We start from the raw sequence: 22574 nt of genomic DNA, 5'->3' as shown, positions 1-22574 counted from the left end.
ACTGGTTTCCAGTGACCTTTGATGTGAGCAGTCATGAGATGACTATAGATGACTCACTTCTTCCTTTAAAAGTCAAGTGGTGACATTGAGTCACTGTTGCTGAGTGTTAAATGATTAGACGAGTACATTACATATCCATAACTATGTGCAGTGTATTTGAGGTAAGGTGGTGTCAAAGAGTGGAATGGGCAAACAGCCATCAAGTGTAATGAATTTAATATTCTTATTAATGCAAGTTTTTTACTTAAATGCAACGTCTAGATCCCAGGGAGCAACAAGCAATGACCCAGAGGAGGTCTCAGAGGGCTTTCCTGTCCTACACAAATAATACGTTTTTTTTTTTTAAAGAAAACTTTTGATATAAGGCCAATCCTATATACTATATATGACTGTAAAATTTATCCAGCCCCAAATATTCACCTTTAAGAGCAAAAATGTCTTTACAGATAGACCACATTTGTAGTATAGGTAGTAGAAAGCCGTATTAAAGGGTAACTTTGGTATTTTTCAACTTGGACCTTATTTTCCCATGATTTTTGTGAGTGCATAATGAGAACAACAAATTTTAAAACTGGTCAATTTAACTGGGTGAATTGAGGGTTTATCTCAAAGAAATTGGAACAGTGGAAAGATAGATAAAATTTTGAGTCTCATTTTGTGTCTGGGGTGTTTGGTGAAAACAATTTCGGGGCTGTTTCTTGTTAAACAAAAAGGGTGTTAGTCTAACAAAAAGGTCTCTCTCTTTAGGGATCCTTTCCATAATGTTGCCAGACACTGTAACAACAATCTGAGCCTGTCAGTGGCAAAAACAAGCACTTTAGTGGATGTAAATTGACGGTGCACAAATGCCCCTAGGGATTACATTGCAGCCTCTCTCTCAATACTGGGCAAATTTAAAAAACTGTTGTTCCCATTAGTCCCTGAGACAAAAATAAACCCGGTCCAAGTGGAAAAATACAGATGTTACCTTGTAACTCAATACACAGGAGAGAATAAAAAACAGCCATGTTAGCGGATTTGAGTTTGCACTTCAGTACTTCACAGTGGTGTTTTGAGCGAAATGCTAAAATGTCTTGGTTTAGCATGCTAACATTTGCTAATTAGCAAAGTACAGCTGAGGCTCACCAGAATCAGTCATTAGTATTGCAAGTATTTAGTTATAAACTCAAGTGTTTGATAAATTACAATTTCAAACTGGTGGTGCTACATGAAAAGTTACATCTTAACACCTATATGGTTGCCACGTTTTAGCAAAGGTTGCAGAGCTGAGAGAAACACTATCAAACCCTCTCCTGGCCAGGTCTAAAAAGAAGGCCCATCTTAACGTTTCCAAAGTGTTAAATATTCATTTTTGCAGCTATCATGCCATTTTGTTTTGTCTTTAGCCGCAAGTGGGTAGAGCCCATCTACTGGCCTAAAGCGTTTGCATATAGGTGTGTATAAAAAGCATGTGTGTACATGCACTATGTGTATATTTCTTTCAAGGGGCTGGTGAGGAATATTCTGCTAATCGTGTGGCTACCCTATAAAAGCATGTTTCTTTTCTTTTATTTTCATTTTGTTGTTGCTCTCTGAGGATAAGGGGTGGGTGACTCCTTTTTTAGTTGCGTTGCTCGTTTACAAAACTAAAAAAAACAACAACACACAAATAATGGGATAAACGTCATGGTGGTGCTAGGGGAAAAGTCAGTAAGATTTATCCTCTGGGGACCAAAAATATTTGTGTAAAAGCAAAATTATCTACCTGTTGGTGGCGCTAGAGGACAAGTCAGGGGAGGAATACATATACCTGTTGCACCTGACCAGCTAAAGGAGTGACAGCTCACATCTGGTCTGACGACAGAAGACAAGAGAGATGTCTTAAAATACACTTTTATTTACAACGTAAAACAAATACATTTAAATCATCATACAAATCTTCCCTAACCGTAAAAAACAAAATCAATCCTATTTACATGATAAAACATGGACTTCTGTCAGAAAGTCCAAATTAAGGTCAAGTATGGTGCGACAGATCAATGCTTCTGATGACATCACGGATTTAAAATTTACACACAAAAGCCGAACAAGAGAAAGAGATGCCTGAGTGGTGTGCTTTAGTTTGCCATTATAAGGCAATGTAAACACGCAAACACACATACAAGCATCTGTGTTTCAGAAGTGACACAGAGGATGTCTACCAGCCACATTGGTACGTAATCATCATTTTACCACCTCCTTCATGTCTGAGGTCTTACTGGCTGGTGAAATACTGGACGTGGCTGATAATGTCTGTCCTTTATCAGTTTGCTTCCCAGCATGCTGATGATCATCATTCAGTTAGTGTATTGTGACAGATCAGTGGTCCAGGAAGTTGAAGATGCTCCTCTGGGGGCCTTTAGTCTGTCCTGCAGGTCTGTTCTCCCTGCAGACCCTCTTCGCTGCTGGGTTCACTGCTTCCACTGACCCCCTCTTCTTCATCATCTGAGGTCAAACACATGCAGAGTTTTGTCAGAACATTGAGACTCTTGTACAAAACAGCACTACCTTGATGCATACTGACAAAATGACTACAGGCAGTTAAGTATTAGTGTGGTTAAAGAATACATAATAAACGTGTTTTAATGTAGCTAAAAAAACAAATTACATGTTATGTAATTGAGAATCTTGTGATAGAACATGCTGGGAAACAACTGCAGTCATTTCTGCATTAATAGTGTCCAATAGGAGGGATGGGCTCTGGCTCCACCTAGTGTCATAAATCCAGAAGACATCAGCGTCAACAAATTCAGCCATCATGCTCACATGACGATCACACTGAGCCGGCTCTCTCTCTCCAAGATCTTTGGAAAGTATTTTGTTTTTGTGATTATTTTTAGAACGGCGAGATCCTTTCAAAAGATACACAAGCAGACAGGATTGGGAAAATGAAACTAGGTGGAAGCCAAGACACAATCAGCCTATTATTCAAAACAGCTGGAAAATGTGACTGAGCATTTCTCTGGTCTAAAGCCCTACTTGCACAGGATTAGTATTACCTGGGGACCTTGTGTGATTTAGAGATTACCCCCTGATGTCTGTGCTTCATGTGGTGCACTCGTCCAGGGTGAGAAGTCTGTATTTTACTCAAATTTACTGACATTATCCCCGGGACATGATGTAAAGGCAATAGGTGTGGTGCTTAACCTGGTTGAATTTAATGTCCACATTTTTAAGCACAGGAAGATCCAATCAACACTAAAGCATGTCATGCAAGAGAGCCAATAAGAAGTGGTCAAAGTCGTCATATTGACATTTAAGGAGTGTTGACTGATTTAAGATGTTAACTCAACTAGCGCAGTGCCCCTTCAAACATGTTGGTTCTGAACGGGCTGATTGCAGGTTTTTTCAAATACCGCTCATGCAGACAACAACTTCACACTCAGCACAGCGCTTCCTTGGGTCTGGGAACAAAAGTGTTGATTCGGAAAGTTACATCGCCGAAGCCAGACATGACTGAGTTTGCTAGGATGCAACATTTCCGGTCTGTCTTTGGTCATCTGATTTTGAAAGCGATGGAGAGCGAGTTGTACCCACATGCTGTTCGGCGGTTCAACAGTTAATATGTCTCCTATCAAGACACTACACTTTCTACACATAATGCACTACTAATAAAAATGTCCCGTAGATCTCAAGAGATTGCACTTGACACTGCACTTCCTTGGGTCCTCAGTAACACACCCACCAAGTGTGAAGTCAATCAAATGATCGGTTGTTGAGAAAATCAGACAGACAGACACACCTTCCATTTTAGTTAAACGTACTCGTGGGGTCTGTTTTGACAGTTCTTTAATACTCAAGTCTGGGATTTGAACCATGAGATAATTTCCCCCTCTTTTTTATTCATTTTGAAACATTTATCTAATCAAAACTAACATTCATGCATGAGGACACCAGAGGACTCTCAAATTGTTCTGCAATGTGTAAAACTCGATGCTGCCATTGTTTACAATCCGTGTTTAAGCAGTGCTCGCAAACTGTTTTTGTGAAACAGGGTCCCAGGATAATCGGTGGGACGCTCTTTACGTTCGTTAAGTGGTTACCATTTAACTACATGATGTCATATTGACTTAATGACCAGAGTTGGACATGAGACAATTTTGCAATATGTTTTTTTTTTTTTTTTTCATAGCAGTACTGCCATGAAAATGTGAAATGCAGATGTTTTGTATGTTCAGCTCAGTGAGTATTTTTCTGAGCATGGGTGCAACATGGGAGTGAATGGTTTCGTTGTTAATTGTGGTTTTAAGCAAACAGGAAGCTATCAAGCCCCCTCTATCCCAGCTCCTACACCTGACTGACTATCACATATTTGTTTAGAGACATTTCTCTCACTCACCGGTTTCTGCGGAGCGTCTGAGGTGGACTTGTCCTTCTCAGGAGACAGAGTCTGAAACAGGAATCCTCTGCTGTTTCTGGGCGCCAGAGGATTCCCCTCCGAGATCGACGCCAGCTTCTGAAGGACGGAGTGAGGCTGACTCAGCAGTGACCCTCTCCTCACCTGGAGGAATAATAAAACATAAGTCTTACATTGACCTTGTATAGATCACAGGGAATACATAATGAACTTTGATGGGAAAACATTTCAAGCTGACATCCACTCACACATCTCATTATGGACTCTTCTTTTTCCAGTGATGTTTTTGTTTAGTAAATTAAGAACAAGGCAGGAAACTGATCTTAACTCTCCACTGGCTGCACTAGCTGGTTCCCAAAAGTCATTAACCAACTAGATCATTACACTTAATGGCTGCCTGTCTGCCAGATCGTCTGGAAAAGCAAACAAACCTCTAATTTAGGGCATTTGGCGGCTGGGAATGTTGCCACATGGACAGGTAGTCTAAATGACACATGAAATCAACTCAGAATCATACTAAAAAAGGCTTTAGTTCAGTGAGATATGGTCTTAGCTAGTAGGTGATTTTGAACAGGGGGAACAAACCCCCAGTTTCGTGTGTATCTCACTCACTCATGTCGCAATGCATATCGGATACACAGATTTCATTGACTGAGTATCAGCACGTGAGACGATTTAACACATGCAATAGGCCTGTGAGTTTCCTGGTTGCTAAACCAGTGCTACAATTCCTGTGCTGGTTAAAACAGAAACATGAAGCCAAGGCTATTCAATTACACATTTGATTGGGCCAGGTTTTTAAACCAAAAAAATGCAGACGGTCCAGACATTTTTCAGCAGCAGGCAACCTATTGAAAACTTTTTTTTTTGCTTTTGGTAATGACAAGTTTCTAAAGTGCAAATTATTGTAGTAAAAGTAGCAATGTTTATCTTGTCACATTTGAAATAAAAAACTTTTTAGTCACATATCTGACCGAGGAACATCACATAGTGCAGAAACAGAACAGAAAAAGAGCCATCAGCGCACAGAAGCAAAACAAGTGGTGTTAGCAGTAACTAATACCACACTATCTCTACCAACATCTCCCTCTGTTCCTCTCCCTTCTCTCACACACACACACACGCACACACGCACGCACGCGCACGCACGCACTCACACGCACACACTCACACACACACACAGAACATAGTTTTATACACTCCATGGCAGCAGTGGTCATGTTTACAACATCAAAGCCACTTTATAAACTCAATAATATCTCACTGGAAAAAAACCTTACATGTCAATAAAAAAACATTCCTTCTCACATCACAATACGGAGTTATGTTATGTAAGCATGAAGAACACAGACATCAGTATCAGTCATTCATGCTGCTCTCTGTTTCCTCCTCTACTGAGGAGACTCACTGTCCGCAGGTCGGCTGCCTCAGGTACATTTTAAGATAAGTGGTAAACTAAGTTAAACAGACTACACACAGACAGCTTTCATTTTACTTTGTTTTTAACAACTAGCTATTGGTCCCACTAGCATGATGTGCTGAGTGAACCGTGATTGTAGACCATAACGGCAGTTAATGAGAGACTGCGGACAGGGCAGATTTATAGTAACAAGCATATATGTTGACAGCTGGAGTAATCTTGAAGTTATACTCCCTTCATCTGTACTGCGGCCTCTCTGCTGTTGTCTGACTTCACTCTGTTGTGTTTGTGTGTGTCTGCGTGTATGTGGAGGAAGAGAATCTGCAGCATGATGATACATAAACCAAACTGAAAAGTTATGATGAAAGAGCAGATAACGGCGGAGCTTATTACTACAGTCTTGATTAATTTTGCCCCGGGCTGTTTAATACCGGGTCTCGGTAACAATCCCTAGCCGGGCCGCTCAGAGTTTGCGTCTGAGCTGGATGTGGCCCGCGGGCTGCTGATTGAACAGGCCTGGTCTAAGTAATGCTGTTTTTGTAAAGTCAGATGCTACCTGTTTTAGACTCAAAATAACAAAGAAAAAGAATCAGGAGACCAGGTTCACCATGTTAACCGATTATGGGTGTTGGCAGTGACGTACCTGTAAAGGCTGCAAGGGCCTCTGGAAGGGGTTGAGAGCTGCTGTCGTCTTCTTCTCTGGTTGTGGTGCCACAGGGGGCTCTGCTTTGGATAATGAAATAGCAAAAATAAATGCTCCTCAGAAAACTTCAACACCTAAAAATGAAATTATCGGGTTTCATCATGGTGCATTTGTGGTCCTGAAATGTTTTCATCTTGATACACTGTACAAATAGTTAAAATAATGCCCTTTAAATTGGACTAATGTCCTGCCCACTTTGTCATTTTTGGATTTAAGTAACAAAAACGCATGAATATTATTTGCAGCCACTCAGTTTTTTTTCACATTTTCTTTTTCCTGGAACACAAGAATGTCACAACTGTCTGGCAATGAACGCTCTGAAGTAACTCGCCATTTAGCAGTGACAGCACTGGCAGTAGTTTCCCCTCTTTGTCACGTTTAGTTTAGTTTGCTGGGATACATGCCAGCATTTTGCTGAAATCAGCGTGTGTGCCTCTCTGCTTTATCTCAAAAGCTAAAACGCACATCACGTGAAGTTACTCACAGTCTTCTCAATTGAACGCAAAGTGGATCAGAGAGAGTATACCCTAGGAACTGAGACTCCAAGATTAGACTGCTGGAATTACCTGTCTGGAGATTATGTTTTCTAATTACTTCCTATTTGAGCCTATTAGTGTGATTATTATTGGATTAAAACGTGTCCGAGTGCCTTTAAGGTCATGGGATCATTTGTGTTGTGAATCCTCATATCAAACTGACCTTTTCTCTGCAGAGTCTTGGCAGTCAGTTTCTTGGCCAGCTTCATGAACTGACTGTCTTCATCTCCAATCTTCTCATCATCCACATCCAAATCTTCCCCCTTCTTGGCTTTCTGCTCAGACTGTGAGAAGAGACGCAGAGAAAGGAATGAGGACGAAATAACAACACCCGCTTGCAGAGGAGGGGGATGACTCAACCACATGAATGCACGCATTTGGCTTTTCTTTGTATGTTTATAGATATAACTCTCTTTTAAGCCTGCACCGTCAATACTGCAATTTTATTTTTCATTAACCCGACGACCTACCTGTTCTCTGAGCCACTGTTCTCTCTCTAGTCTCTCTTTCCTCCTCTGGACCTCAGACAGGTCCACGTCTTCATCTTCATCCTCCTCTTCTTCGCCCTCTGCTCCCGTCCTGTCTGTGTCGAAACCATTATCTGGAGGAAGAATTCAAAAGAAACTATGACTGTCTCGTTGGAGCAAGTTTGAGGGACGTGAGATTAAGTTTGCAGAATCTAAAGAGATGATTTAAAGAACTCAAGGATCAATCATCCACTTTTTAGGTGCGACCAGCAGCACTACAGCTCGCTCTGTTGGTCAGCAAAGATTTCCCCACTCTTCGGCAGCCACAGTTTTCACTCTTAGAGTATGACATTTGGCATGGAGGTCAAATGTGTGTGAAGGAGTGTGTTTGTGTCCATGCCAACTGACTAAAAGAGGACGTAGGACTGTTGAATTTTTATTTCCACATTTATGCTTAATCATTAATGTTTAAATTGCCAGTTCCACATAGTTTATAAGCTTGTAGCTCGATTGTTTTTAGCTTCATAAATCTCTTGTGTGTCTATTTCTGTTGGTCTGGGTGGCGATCTGCTGAGTACAATTGTCTTTCCAGAAAAAATTAAGATGTACTGAATAAGTGTAATATCAAGCAAAATATATGTAAAACTTTAAATACATAGCAATGAATCTAGGGGGCATATTCACAAAGAGGCCTACTACAAAATTGCTCCTAGTGAGAAAATTCTACACACTAAAAATCACTGGGTAAAAGAAAATGGACCCAGTTTGGGTGAATACTGGGTTAACTTTACAGAGCACAAATTGATTGTTTTAACCCTTCATTAAAGTTAGTTTTAGGTTATTAACAAAAACTAAAATATTTATGACCAGTGTTAGATACAAGCTCAAGTTTTGACTTAAAGTTGCTTATTTCTACAAAATGATGTGCATGCAAAACACACACATTTACAAAGTAGTTAACTAACTGTAACAAATACTGTGAATAATGTGAGTTTAAAAAGAGCAGGAGTAGATTATAACAGTTTGCAACCAAAACATTTAACTCTGGGAAAATAACTCAAATGTCATACGAAAAAATAAACTTTAAAACTGTATCAAAACAGCCCACTGTCTGAAGTACAGTCTAAAATGAAGACAGTATTGTGATGGTGCTACACTGACCCAGTGATTTTTTTTGTGAGTAAGAAAATTCTCATAATTAAGATGTTTTCTAGGAATTTCCCCTTAAAATTAAGACTAGATCCTGAAAAAGATAAAGTTATTCCCAAAACATCTAAAAGTATTCCCTCCTTCCTTCACTTCCTTACATTGCAAACTCACCCATATTTTTCCAACGGAATTGGCGAGCTCGTCCCGGGCCGTCAGAGTGCAGGTCTCCGTCAGCAAGGTAGCGCTCCTGGTAGAGCCTCAGACGACGCTTGTCATCATCCATGACCTGTTTCCTGTAGAAACAAGGGGGTTGATTGAATTTTTATATTTACATCTCTCAGTTTAACCCCTAAAATTCTGATACAAGATATCCACCTTGCATCACTACGGCAGGACATTCCTATAGTGATTAAAGCAATATTGGAGAAAACTCTCTGTACTGAGCAGCTTAAGTCGGGACATTACTCACATGTGGATCTTGTTGACCTGGTCCTGCAGCTCTTCATCAGAGGGAAGGTCTTCAAGAAGCTCCTCTTCCTCGTATTCGCTTCCTCTGTCGCCGTCCTCATCATCGCTGCCCACATCACTGCCGGACAGCTCGGCCTCTGACTCCAGATAGTCGGTCAAACGCCTGAGAACAGGAAGCAAGAGACTATTAAAACCTGTGCTATAGCGTGAATTATCTAACATTAGTTATATATGCATATGGTGCAACATAAATGGATTTATTTGATTCTACACTTACATTTTCTTCTTCTTCTTCTTGACCCGGTGTGGTGCAAAGACACCCTGCATCTCCTCCTCCTCTACATCATCGTCCTCTTCCTCACCGGCATCTGCCTCGTCATCCTCTCCATCTCCATCCTCGTTTTCCTCTTCGCCATCCTCATCATTGTCCTCCTATAAACCCACAATTCACTTGTTAATTGCATCATAAAAGACAAACATACAGTACTTTATTAACACATGAAGTGGAACTTCTGTAGCTAAAGTCACAACAGAGACATTATTACCTGCTCACTGTGACTTTCCACATCTGACAGAAGACGAAACTCACAGTCCTCTTCTTCCTCCTCCTCATGCTGCTCTTCCTCCTCTGGCTTCTTTTTACTTTACACAGAGAAATCACAATGAGAATCTTATATTGCCTTTTAAATACTCCAATTAATATCCTCTTAATCCTTTACCAAAAGTTATTAAAGATTAAAAAAAGGTGGAAATAGGGACACAAGGAGAGCAGTTTTGTAAAGAACCACAAAAAGTAATCAACTTTTCAGGTGATTAACTGTTAAGTGCCAATTAACTTCTTTATGATTAATGATTATTTATTATTTCAGGTCTTTGTACCGTACCTGTCTTGTGCTGGTGAAGCCATGTGAGCAGAACCTAAAATAGGCAGCAAAGGAGACAAATCTAAAAGTTGTGTAACTGGAGGGAAAACAAGTCAAAACATTTTCAGATTACCGATCCTTTGAGGTTCCTTGATAAGCAGTCAACTATTTAATAAATCGCCAACTAATCTGATAATCGATTAATCGGTTAGAGTAATTTTTTTAAGTCTCTGATTCCAGCTTGTTAAATATGAATATTTTCTGGTATGTTTACTCCTCTAGGACAGTAAACATCTTTGGGTTGTGTTTCAGCTCTATTTCAAACGTAGGTACTTTGAAATAAAATTCACTGTACACGTGTTCTCATAGACAAAAGGGGGACAACACACACTTCCTTACCTGGACTGGAAAATTTCCCTGAACACAGCCCCAGCAGAGTATCCATGGTATTGTCAGATTCTTCATCCTGTCCTCTCTCCTTACTCTTCTCCATTTCCACCTGCTCCTCTCCTGTCTGTGTTTGTGGAAACGCTCCAGAGCACAACCCGAGCAGCTCGTCCTCCTGTGTTGCTCCGGGGCTTCCTGCCCTACCTGAGCTGCTCTCTGCTGTCCCAAAGACACCTGAGCACAGCCCCAACAGCTCCCCCATGTTGGCATCCATCGCATTTTCATCCAGGCTGTCCAGGATCAACTGTCTCTTGTGGGAACGAGGGGCGCCTGGCCGAGGGCCGACGTTTAAGAAACCATCCGCATCGAGTAACTGGGAATGGGTGTCGTCCTCCAGGGAGAAGCGACCCTGGGAGTCTCCTCCAAGACCGGGGCCGGAAGCTGTTCCACCCAGGGGCCCTGAATCTGCTCCTGGGGACGGCGGCGCATACAAGTCTTGGGAGTCCTCAACAGGGAGGCAGAGAGAGGGCTCGGAGAGTTTGCCTGAACTCTGAGGGGTGAAAGATGACAAATTAAACCACTTCATTTCATAACAACATAACACACATGCTGAAACAATTCTCTCTGTCTTTCTTTTTCTTTGTTTTGTACTTGGTTTTCTCTATTTTTCTAAATGTCATCCAGTTTATATTACCTTGAGTTCTGGTGAGAAGTCTTTGTATGAACTTATAGCTTCATACCACTCTGGCACAGGCTTGTTTATTTTAAATTCACATGAATGTGATTATATATCTAGGTGCAAGTGCATCTGTGTATTTTGCATCCACAAACAATGTGGGTGGGAGAATTCAAACACCCAAATGTGACATTTTGATACTCTTCATATTAAACTTCTCATCTTACCTTGGAGGCCGAGCCGAGGAAGCTGGGCCTGAAGAGGCAGGGAGAAGGGGAGCGGAAAATGGAGGAGTTGGAGACACTTCTTCCTGCAGAGCGCTGATTATTGACGGGCTGGTAGGAGGTTATCATAGATCCTGCGAGCTCAAAGCTGCTGTTGTGGCTGTTGTCCTTCACTAGGGACAGAGAGTCGTCCTCTTCTGGAGACGAGAGGGATGAGAGAGTGAGAAAAGAATGTACAAAATTTACAAAATGTTAGCCAAACTTTCAAGAGGGAGGGTATAAAGGACAAACTGAACAGAGGTCTTTCACTCTACCCACCCATCTTATTGCTGCTGTCTTGTCCAGCAGGAACAGGCCTTCTTACACCATCACTAAGAAGGAGAACAATACATGTCAAACTTACAAGCTGTTTTTGCCTAAATAGAACAACCACATAACGATTACATAAGTGAGACACAATTCGTCAATTCATTTAAGGCAGTTTTGTCTTTTAATTTTTTAAGGTGCATGCTTCTGAGTCACTTACAACGCTACATTGTTACCAACATTAAGACACACACACACACACACACACACACACACAGATAAAACCAGAAACCCCAAACACACTTACCCGGTGCGAGAGCATGAGTTGCCGGGAAACAGCATGAGTGTCCCTTCTGTGTTTATTAGGTCAGGAGTTAGCGAGGCTCTGTTCAGTGCCACAGGAGAGGGGCTCCTGATACTCTGGGCAACGCTGCTTTCCTCATCTTCATGCTCCTTCTCTTCTTCCTCCCCATCATCACCACCTCCCAGTAAGTCATCTACATTCTAGTAAAAGAGAAGATCAGGCCTGACGTGAGTACGAAGGGATAAACGCACAAATGTGTGGCAAGTACATTGATCGTTGCAAAGCAGCAAGAAACAAACATCCTCTTTACCTCTTCGTCCTCAGACTCATCGGTCATCTCTTCCTCCTCCTCTTCCTCCTCCCCGCAGTCTTCATTGTCAAGGCGATTCAGCTCAGCCTTCCGTGCCCTCTCCTCCTGTCTCTTTTGGGCCATGGCAAGTTGCAGGCGCTGCTTCAGAGTCAGCAGTTTCTCTCCTATGAATGGAGGGGACAGAGGAGGAGGGTAGTCATGTCGGGGGTAAAAACCAAATCTCCAAGTCAATATATGTGCATCTCTGAACCATGGCCAAGGTCATTTCCTCTTTGTTTGTTGATGTTTCTAAAAGGATGTCAACAATCTGAAACACATGCGTCAAGTTCTCTAATTTTCTGCTGCCTCTGTGTGCACATCACACGTCTATCCACACCTGGTTTGGCAACAACAGGCTCCTCTGCTCCCTCTTTAACAGTGACAGTGACGGACTCAGTGTGCAACTCTTCCTGGCCAGATGGAGTGCTGTCTTTGCGGATGATGTTGAGCTGCATAGTGCGCTCTCCTTGAGGGCGTACAGGCGCCTTGACGTGACGCAGGTAGCGCTCCTTCAGGGCCTCCAGACCTAGTTGGAGAAGAGAGGTTAATATAAGATGTAAATGTAATATTGAAAAGGTTTGTTCTAATTTATGCCAAATTCTTTCTTTATTGAAAACCTAAACTCACCAGGGTTGAGCTGTGGAGGCTCGAGCTGAATGAAGGCTCCATCGTCTGGACACAATTTGGCAACGGGCGGTGGGTCCAGTCCAAGCTCCTTCAGTCTGGCCAATTTGTCCTTCTTGGGTTTGGCAGGTTGCTGTGCTGACGACTCAGTGTTCCCACCCTGAGCGGCTAAAGGCTCCACTGAAGCCCCAGATCCAGCTTCTTTCTGCAGGGTGTCAGACTCAGACACGACTGCAGCCTGGCTTTGCTTCGGGGATACAGGAGCAGCGTCTTCTCCAGAGTCAGAAGCAGGTCTTACTGCTTCATCCGTTGTGAGTGACTCCTGCAGGCTCTCAGAGAGGTAAAGCATCGGTCCAGATTCCTGGTCGGGATCTTGGCTCGCTGTTGCCTCCATACTCTGGTTGAGGCTCTCCTGCTGTGGGGACGAGGTGGCGGCAGGATGAGGTATGGGCTGCATCTGAGTGGACGATAGATCTAGAGAGGGAGAGGAGTCCTGCTCTGTGGACGGCTGCAGGGGCTCCCTCGGTGGGTTGGTGGGAGGAGGAGGAGGAGGAGGAGCTGATGGTGTCTCCAACATCATGGCCGAATACTTTGTAGATCTGAAGAGAGTAAGATTTATTTGTGAGTTTATAATGGCATCCTTGAAACTTTTGACTGAATTGTGATGACATATAGTCATTTTTGTTGCCCTGACAAATATAAGTTATCCATTTTGTTTTTCTTTACTTCAACAACGCCATGGCAGGACCCTCTGGCCTGGCTCTCTTCTTAAAGAACTGGTCGATGGTCTTCGGTTCAGGGATGTGGTAGGGCAGGCCAAGTGTCGACTCTACAGAGACAGAAGAACATGGAATAGTTCCTTGAAAAAGGTCTGAACTACACATTTTATATTCCGATCCGAAACCACACCAGCCTGGGATTTAACTGGCAAAACAAAATAAGGAGTGATTATCACTGTTAACCACACTGCCACAATAGATAAAAGGAGTTTCTTGTAGACTGACCTCTGACCAGCCTCTGAGATTCACTGTGGAGCTGCTTCATTGCGTCTTTGCTGGCGCGTGCAGCTTTCCTCTCCTGAAAACATCACACGTTAGAAATGAAACCACTTTTAATATTAATTTTATTACATGTAGAATGAAGTCAAGCATTTTGGCACTGCATACCACACGCTGGGGTTTCTCTGGTGCCTCCTCATCCTCATCCTCCTCCTCATCCAGGAGAGGATCCTGCAACAATATTTAACACTACTGATACAAAAGTCTGTGTAGACAACAATTTGTGTAGACATATTCAGTAATCAGTGACAGTAAGAGGCAACAGCTTAAATTCCTGCTAACACTTTTTACAAATAAAGACTGTGCTTGCTTTAATAATTAATTCATTCAAACAGTCATATTTTTTTTTACCTTATGCTTTTTCATCTTTTGCTTGACAGCAGCACGGATGGCCTCCAGAGACTCTTCTTCCTCCTCTTCCTCTTCATCCAGACCAGTGTCAAACAGATCTGTGTCACCCAGCGGACATCCACTGTCATTCAGACCCCGAGAGAGCGGCGTGTTCTGGGGAAATGAGTACAAAGTTGTCTTTAAATTATACAATCAAATCCACATCAAGGATTCTGTTTCTGCTTAGTTTAATATTTTAATGTTTTTCCAAAATCTGGTACTTTGTGTAAATGTTTACAACTTGATTTTAAACAGACATTAAATACCGCAATTTACATAATTATTCCTAATGGCTGCAAACATTAGAATGTGAAACAATGATCTAAATATTCAGAGATATGTACAGCAATACGCACTGTGTATATACAACATAGTTTTCAATGTGCAGTTTCCAAACAAGACTAGATCCCTGATGTACCAAAGCGTTGATGTAAAGAGATCATTAGGATAAGAAAAACAAAACAACACACCACTGTGAGAAAAGTCCAAACTCCACTGACCTCATTCATTTCAGAGACACTCTCCTTCTTCTTCTTCAGTTTTTCCACTGCTTTGCTACGCTTCTCCTTTTTCTCCTGGTGCCTCTGGCTCTTCTCTCTCTTCTTTCCGTCCTTCTTTGATTTCCCTTCCTTGCTCACCTCCTCCTGCTGCTGCTCCTCCATTTCTCCACATTTCTCTTGCTCGGGCTCGCTGTCGTCGCTGTCAATGGGAGCACGGCTTATTCTCTTGCTCTTCTGCGGCCCTCTCTCTTTCCTCTTATCCTTCTCCTCTGCCTCTCCGGTCTCCATCTCCTCTCCGCTGGAAGCAGATAAGACCAGTGCTTCGGCCATGTGTACACTGTTCTCCGCAGCTGCCCCCTCTTCCTCGCTGTCACTGTCTCTGATGGCGTTACGATGAGGCTTTCTGTGTACTGTGATGTCTTCATCATCATCATCATCAGAATCTAAAAAACAAATTTACAATTTAGAAACAATCAAATATATCCGCACACATGCAGTGGTGCTAAAAGTTTGTTGTTGCTGCTGTTTATCCTGTGTATTGCTGTACTGCTTGTATGTCAATTTTATGTGCTCCAATATTACTCTATGATTGATACAACTACATGCAGGGCATGTAGTTGACTGTTGTAATTATTGTTCGTAGTTAAGTATCCACAAAATACCTAAACCATATGATGTAAATGTAACAAGTTAAATGCAATTTCACAGACATTAACATAAGCACACACAGCAAAAGTGGCTTCTGCCCACTTCTCTCAGGCTGGATTATCATCTATTGTTGTGTTACTTCACCTGGAAGCTCCTCTCTTTTGTTGGCCGTCTCTGTGACCATCTCCTCCGCTGGAGAGCCCATCCCGCTGTCTGAATCACTCTCTGCTGTTGTTTGGACCACAGCTGGCAGCCCCTCGGCCTGGGTACAATGACCCAAAACAGAATTTAGCCATCATAAAATGCATTTTCTATAGCAGTGGGTCCCAACCTTTTTTGTCAAGGACCCCCATTTGATAAGATTTTTGGTTGCTTGAATTCTTAAGTTGACAACCACAGTTCAGGAAGTTAAACCTATGATCAAAATAGTCACTCTTATGACTCTTACTTACATTGAATTCACTTGTACAGTAAATTACAAGGTCATAATAAACCAATCCCACAAGGACCCCTGGTTGAGAAGAACCACTGTTTTATAGTATGGGGAACTGCAGTGTGTTTACTGGGAGGGGGGGACGGGGGGACGGGACATGAGGCTCCAGATTCAATGCAACACAGCCTGAATCTAAGACCCACACTATTAGTTGTGTGTGCCTGTGGTTACATATTGTGTTCTGTATGCTGTAGCAATACTTTAATGAAACCTTAAGATACAAGGTACCAATTTTATGGTTAGGGTACGAATACAGCTATTGATAGCCGTCCAATTCACTGTTAAACTTTTCCTGGGATGCCAAAGTTACACCGTGTCTGTATTTGTCAAATAATACTCAAGTAAAGGTAACTTCTTGGCAAAGTTAATATGAAGCATTAGGGTCGATTATACGAGTTTAAGCAGGCAAATGGCTGTTAAATTACATCAGTAGCGCCTCGCAATAAACCAAACAATGAGCACGTAGCTACATTACCTAGCCACATCGCTCCCTTCCTACATTTGCAGTTAACTTAGCTAATGTTACATGTAACATACATTAAAAGTTACATATTATCTCTGTGAGTCGCCCCCAAGATCACAATCTGCATATATATAAGTTTTGGTGGTGGTTAACAAGGCCAACATGCATTTAATCGATGTGACCAGGCCAGGACGACAACCACTATTTCAGCTAGCTAACCCTGACCTAGCGAGCTAGCTAACTGGCTAGCGCTAACTATACCTGCTAACTCCGCTTTAAGAAACAATTTAAGTCTTTCTACCCAACTTACAATAAGGGGGACATTTATGTTAGTCTGACACTTTCACGTTAGGTAGCTGTCGTAACTACCGAGTGATATCTGAAATCATTTCCTCACCTGTTGTTGAGAAACGACCAGGCTCATCTTTGTCCGCCGGTTACTTTACGCTCTTTTTGTAAAACACTCCAGCGGAGACGACGCTTCGTCGACTCTCGGCAGCCACAACAGACGTCGATAAGCAAATGTCTGCGCGACAAAGGCTATTTTAGACTTTTAAAGCACATTTAGAAAGTGTTTAGCCGGGCTGTTTCTCTTCCTCCCGCCTGATGCCGACACACCGAATAGAAATTTTGATCTTTCGCGCGCCGTGACAGCTGGCCCGCAGTTTTTCGTCATCGGAGTGTCAATCGCCCGGTTCCAGCTCTCCTATTGGTCAGTAGGGGACATTTGTATCCGCCCAGTTTAACGACACAGCTTGGAGGGAGCTGGTTTTAAACACCGGAACTACTCGGGCGGGCGGGGTCGAGGGTGTTAATGCGTAAATGAGGCTGATTTGAGGCTTTGTTGAAAGAAGTTTCTCATTTGTCCCGCTTCATGATGCAAAATCTACTGAAATAACATGTTTAATGATTGGTGCATTTGTTTCCATTTATTTCCCCCGAAGTGATTCTCAACCGGTGTGTGTTTACGTAACAAACATTCCCTGTGTATCATCCCATATAACTGAGTTGAGAGACATTCACTGTAATTGTTACTGGGAATAAACCACATGGTAATGGAAGCTTCCATGTATTGATCATCAATACACTTAACACCTGTTGGTAATGATCATGTTCTGAATGTTCTTCTTCAAACAAAAGCATTTTGGGTGATCATATAATAAAAGCGGGTCAGTTTAGGATGAACAGTATGTAGGCTGAATGCTACTAAGGGACAAAGAGATTCTCCTTGTGAATCATAAAACCATAATGCATGGTTTTAGTGCTTGGTTTCAATTTGAAATTAATGAAATACGTTTTTCTCTGTGCATGTGTATTCCAGTGTTAGAATACAATATATTACACAGGCCGCACTACATGTTACAGTTTGCCCCTCAGCAGATTAACATTGTGCACATTCAATGTGTTATCTGCATCTTGCATCAAAGTAAATATAGGCCTACTGACATGATATTTATGTACAGTATGGACTCTCTGTACTCCAGTGTGCCTGCTGGGTGATGCAATATTAATGTATGAATTTCACAACAATAGTCACTTTTCAGATCAAGATTTTACATACAAAACACATTGCAGACTTAAAATACATACAATACATTCATTGTTATAGATTTACCCATGAACAGAAAGTATTTCAAAATAGCTCCATCTCAACCAACTACAACAGTAAAATGCTTTTTAGACATCTATGCATCAGAAATAATAACTCAATAATATAATAAAGACAATAATGCAACACACACTTTTGTGTCATTTTCCTTTGTTATGAGGACTTTTACTTTTAATACTTGAGGTACATTTTGCCGAAATTACTTACATACTTTTACTTAAAATATATTTGAAATGCAGGACCTTTACTTGTAATGGAGTATCTTTACAGTATTGTATTGCTACTGATGTAAAAATCTGATTAAGTGGCAAAATAAATATTCAGATCTGTTACTTGCGTAAAAGCAGCAGTACCACAGTGTAGAAATACTATATTGCAAGTAAAATTGAAAAACAGACTTAAGGTACCAACAGTGAAAGGAGTCATGGAGAATGAGAATAGTACTACATATTATTGGATATAGTCATTGATCCATGAGTGTTATGCATCACTTTAATGTTTCGGCTGGTAAAGGTGGGGCTAACTTTAGTTATTTATCTAAATCTATAATAATGCATCATAGTTTATTTTACAAAAAAAATTATTACTCAAGTAATTCCATGCCTAATTACTCTTTACTTGAGTGAGTAATTCAGTAGTTAGTACTGATTATTTTTTCCAATAAGTGGTTGTACTCAAGTACCAATGGTAGCCTATTTGAGTGCAGTTGGAACTGTCTTCAAGATTAAGTTGCTGAGTCCAGGACCAAAGTACAGTATTTGAGTGTTATTTCAGTCAGTGTTGGCCTGCTTCATTTGAATATTTTTGCTCCCTTCACCTGGTGTTGGTTTGGTAACTTGTGTATTTTTACATTTCCATCTTATATTTTCTTGTCTTAAACTATATGTATTATATTATATTGTATATAGTCTTAAATTTATGATAAGTTTTACTGTATCCAGTTACTATTCCGCAGCTCCCCAGCTTCTACCCCCGCCCGTCCATTGACTGGGATCATTAAAGTTTGATCTGCCAGTGCGGTACAACAAATTACGCATGCGCAGAGCGGACTCCACGGCTTCTGACTGACGCATGCGCACTTACAAATCCCCAGAACCAGCAGCAGCGGCGGTAGCTCAGGTCAGTTAGTTCAGTCAGCAGTCATCCGCGCATCTATCTATATTCCCTTTTCTTAAATTAGCCACTTTAAGCTTCGCGATACCGCCCCCAATTTCAGCGTCGGTACGGAGCCGCCAGGCCGGGACAGAGACGGAGAGAGAGGCCTCGGCCATGGAAGCGCTCGGACCCGGTAAGACATTTAAGAAAATAGAAAAAACCGAGCGAGCAGCGGAGGGAGCGAGCCGTGTGTGAGGCGCGTGTGCGCAAATGCGTCGCATCACTGGGGGCCGCGGCTGCAGCGAGGCCTCGACGCTCTGACGGGAAAACAAACCGAGGCCCAGCCCGTGTGTGTGTATGTGTGTGTGTGTGTGTATGTGTGTGTGAGGGGATTTATTTACACCGAGCGGAAGCCACGTTTTGTGTCTGTACGAGGAGGGTTGGTTTTTAAACGGGTTATCCAGTAATGTCTGCGCGGTTTTATTTATCTGAAGCACGCACAGCCCGTCGTGTCGGGGCTGGCATTGTGTGAGTGGGGATTTAACTAGGACCTTCCTTCCTCCTTCCTTCCGCGTCGTGGTGTGTTTACGTTGTTTGTACACGATGTGTTTCTCTTTGACCACACAATTCGACCCAATTCCTACACCGAGACCACACAATCCCGTCGAAATTTGACAAAATATCCCACCTGTGTTAAATCTTTGCTGCTAAACCATCTAAATTTGTACCATCGCCATCGGGAACAGTACGTCTCTTCGGGCTGCCCTCCGTCCAAGATGACAGCGATGGCTTGAAAACAACACAAACGCCGCTAAAACACATGTTACAGGCGTTAAATGAGCAGACGTGCGTGTTTTGTGACTCCCAATTTACTGCTTTTATGCGAGTCTGTCATTGGTTCACGCGCCATGCGTCTGTGTGAGAGCACAGCAGGAATGGATGGCGCTTTTATCGATCAGATCTGCAGGCCAGCTCCATATTATTCTGCTATATGATAACAAAGGCACTTTTTTGCAGCGATGCAGTGATCTAATGATGAAGCATGCGACGAGAAATCAGCCGCACACCTGTACACTCGGCCATACAATGCATTTTTATTGTCAGAACATGCAAAATGTGTGTTTACCTCCATTTTTTTCCGACTTAGACAAACTGTTCCTCATTTTGTTTGAGAAATGCGCCCTTACATACTGCTGAGGGATTGAGTGCAGCTTGCAGTATGAAGTGAAAAAATGTTTTTTTATTCTAATTGCTGCATGTCCACACATTGCCCACATGCTCTAGAAGAAAGGTTGTGGCATTAAGGTGCATTATCCAAGGAGGACGTTTGCTTAAATCATGTTAAACAGATGCATGGTGCTGTGTGAGTTTCCAGAGGAATGTTTAAGAAACCAAAATATTGTGCAGCCATCTACAGGTGTGTGAGCCACACATAATCAGTGAAAGCGATCAAACTCTTATCTATTCCAACAGCAGCTGCTACTTTGCAAAATTCACCAGGTACTCCCAGGGTTTCCAGGAGCCAGCTCCATTTCAAAATGCCTATTTGTGTATTAATCAGTCATGCTGTGTAACCTTAAATTTATGAAGAAAACTGTTCTTCTCACATGCCTCCATGGAAAACAGCAAACACATTGATTAATTGGGGACCGTGTTTAACAACAGCACAACTGGATCAAAACAAACTCAAACCAGCACAGCAAACTCTCACACAACTCATTCAGTAAAATCAAAGTCTCATTTATCCAGTCATATGCCCAGTACTTCCCAAACACATGCATTTTTATTAAAAAACTTAGTATTGGAGTCTGGCTTTGAAAAGAGCATTGATAAATTTTGTTTTAAATAGTAAGGTTTTAGTGAAAACTGCATGTGTGTAGGAAGTACTGAGTGTTCGACTGGATAAATGAGCCCTGGATTATACTGCTGGAGTTGTGTGAGGTTTTGTAAATGGATGTTTTCATATGGTTTTACTGTTTAAGGGGTCCCCAATCAATAAATCAATGTGTTCGCTGTTTTCCGTGGAGGCATGCGAGAAGAACAAAGTCTTCTTCGTTAATTCAAGGTAACACAGCACGACTAAATAATATTTAAATTGTCGTTTTGTGGGTGAAGTATTCCTTTAAAGCTTTAAAGACAAACTGTCAATATCCAGCGCTGCATAGAATCTCCCACTGAAGAACACAGCGTTCACATTGCAAAATCTAATTCACAAAGCGCATTAGTTGAAGGGTGTTTCTTCATTTTGTTCACCCGGCGTAAATGTTGTAATAATCAGGTACTTTTCTTCAAGAGTAATTTTTCTACAGAACATGGATTTCACCAAATGTTATTTTAGTTTGCATTTAGTGTGTTGTTGTCATGTTTTGTAGGATGATGTGCAATGTTCATAATATGCAGTATAAAGTGTCACACATTTAAGCGGCATCTAAATATGATTTGGTTACTGAAAAATATGATTAAGGATTTCAAAAGGTCTTATAACATATGCAAGATCTTACCTGGAAAAATTTAATTGTGCTAAACTTTGATGGTTTTATGAGTGTTTCTTTACTTTTAGACTTGTTGACGAATCTAAGTTTAAACTTCCATTTAAATGTCATGGAATTAAATCATTAGAATCATCAAGAGTTCAGACTAAATGCATCACAGAAAAGATGTCAATAGAGGCAGACAGGCAACAATTTACTGTAAGTGACGTGATTTGACACAAAGATGAGGCCACTCAAGTGGAAATGTTTCAACTTTAGAGAGAAATTCATGATTACCCCAAAATATATGACTCCACACTGCGAGAATCTACAAAAATGGGTGCAAAAAGGCAACGGACTGCTATTCCCGGTAGAATTTGGGAATGTTTGATAATCTCAGCATGAGCTATTACACATAGACCCGATGTGTATGTTATGTGTGGGAAATGCATCCATTGGCTGTTTATGGCTGATGAACACTGACTGCAGAGGCGACATTTATGTAAAAAGTGAATATTGCTTTGCCGATCTAAACCCATTAGTTAAAGTCAAAATCAGTTGCTCCAGAAGCAACAGCCTTGAGTTAAAGTTCTCTACACTGAGGGCTGGGTATTCCCTTCTTGTGAATGGTCTTTCTCAGTACCTCCTGTCTTTTCCACAGTCCTACGTGTATTACCTTAATCCAGGTGATTTGCAGGTGTGGGTGTCTCAGCGCGCTCCCTGCTCAGCGCTGTTAGTCTCTGACTCATCACCAGGCCAAGCCATCATCCTCATGCTTAGTTTAAGCCCAGCTATCTCTCTGCTTGATCACACTGTGGTTACCAGGGACACACGTAGCATTAGTAGGCTCCACAGTGCACGAGTAGTAAACCTCTCTCATCAGATGTGAGTAAACCACACACAGTCTACTGGTTTTTAAACATTAGATCAGCGAAGAGGAAAAAAAACAGTGTTATTGGACCGGGAGGCGATAATCTTTGTACTGTGTTGTGTTGC

At 41.8% G+C, this 22574-nt stretch overlaps 2 protein-coding genes across 7 annotated transcripts in view; one reads left to right on the top strand and one right to left on the bottom strand.

Moving 5' to 3' along the window:
- Positions 1–1863: 1863 nt before the first annotated feature.
- On the bottom strand, positions 1864–17047 carry LOC126384163 (claspin). Of its 2 annotated transcripts, none has more exons than XM_050035103.1 (24): positions 16801–17047; positions 15592–15709; positions 14800–15242; positions 14261–14413; positions 14018–14080; positions 13856–13928; positions 13578–13680; positions 12855–13450; positions 12565–12753; positions 12189–12352; positions 11882–12078; positions 11587–11639; positions 11272–11465; positions 10381–10918; positions 10003–10036; positions 9664–9760; positions 9396–9550; positions 9120–9281; positions 8822–8943; positions 7505–7635; positions 7198–7318; positions 6439–6521; positions 4358–4519; positions 1864–2463 (listed from the first exon to the last, which is right to left on the bottom strand). In XM_050035103.1, exons 1-24 carry the CDS (start codon positions 16825–16827, stop codon positions 2338–2340), a joined length of 4104 nt encoding a protein of 1367 aa, XP_049891060.1. In that variant the 5' UTR covers positions 16828–17047; the 3' UTR covers positions 1864–2337. The 2 variants fall into 2 exon arrangements, with proteins under 2 accessions (XP_049891060.1, XP_049891062.1); XM_050035105.1 differs by having other exon boundaries at positions 6439–6518.
- A 2051-nt stretch (positions 17048–19098) lies between these two features.
- ago4 (argonaute RISC component 4) overlaps positions 19099–22574 on the top strand; it is a 28414-nt gene continuing 24938 nt past the window's right edge. For 3 of the 5 annotated variants that reach the window (XM_050034101.1, XM_050034100.1, XM_050034098.1), the window contains exon 1: positions 19099–19300. In XM_050034101.1, the coding sequence (XP_049890058.1) occupies positions 19282–19300 (19 nt within the window). In that variant the 5' untranslated portion in view covers positions 19099–19281. The remainder of the gene's footprint in view (positions 19301–22574) is intronic. The other 2 variants (XM_050034102.1, XM_050034099.1) reach the window with 1 other exon arrangement.

The sequence above is a fragment of the Epinephelus moara genome, chromosome 22 (genome assembly GCF_006386435.1).
Source record: "Epinephelus moara isolate mb chromosome 22, YSFRI_EMoa_1.0, whole genome shotgun sequence".
NCBI lineage: Eukaryota > Metazoa > Chordata > Actinopteri > Perciformes > Serranidae > Epinephelus > Epinephelus moara.
Note: the sequence above shows the minus strand (reverse complement) of the source record. Positions and strands in the feature narration are given on the sequence as shown.

Coding starts and splice junctions, on each gene's coding strand:
- LOC126384163 (XM_050035103.1), bottom strand. CDS start 16,827: ATGAGCCTGGTCGTTTCTCAACAACAG. Junction 13,451..13,577: donor CCTGCCATGGCGTTGTTGAA/GTAAAGAAAAAC, acceptor TACTCTCTTCAG/ATCTACAAAGTATTCGGCCA. Junction 11,466..11,586: donor AGACAGCAGCAATAAGATGG/GTGGGTAGAGTG, acceptor TCTCGTCTCCAG/AAGAGGACGACTCTCTGTCC.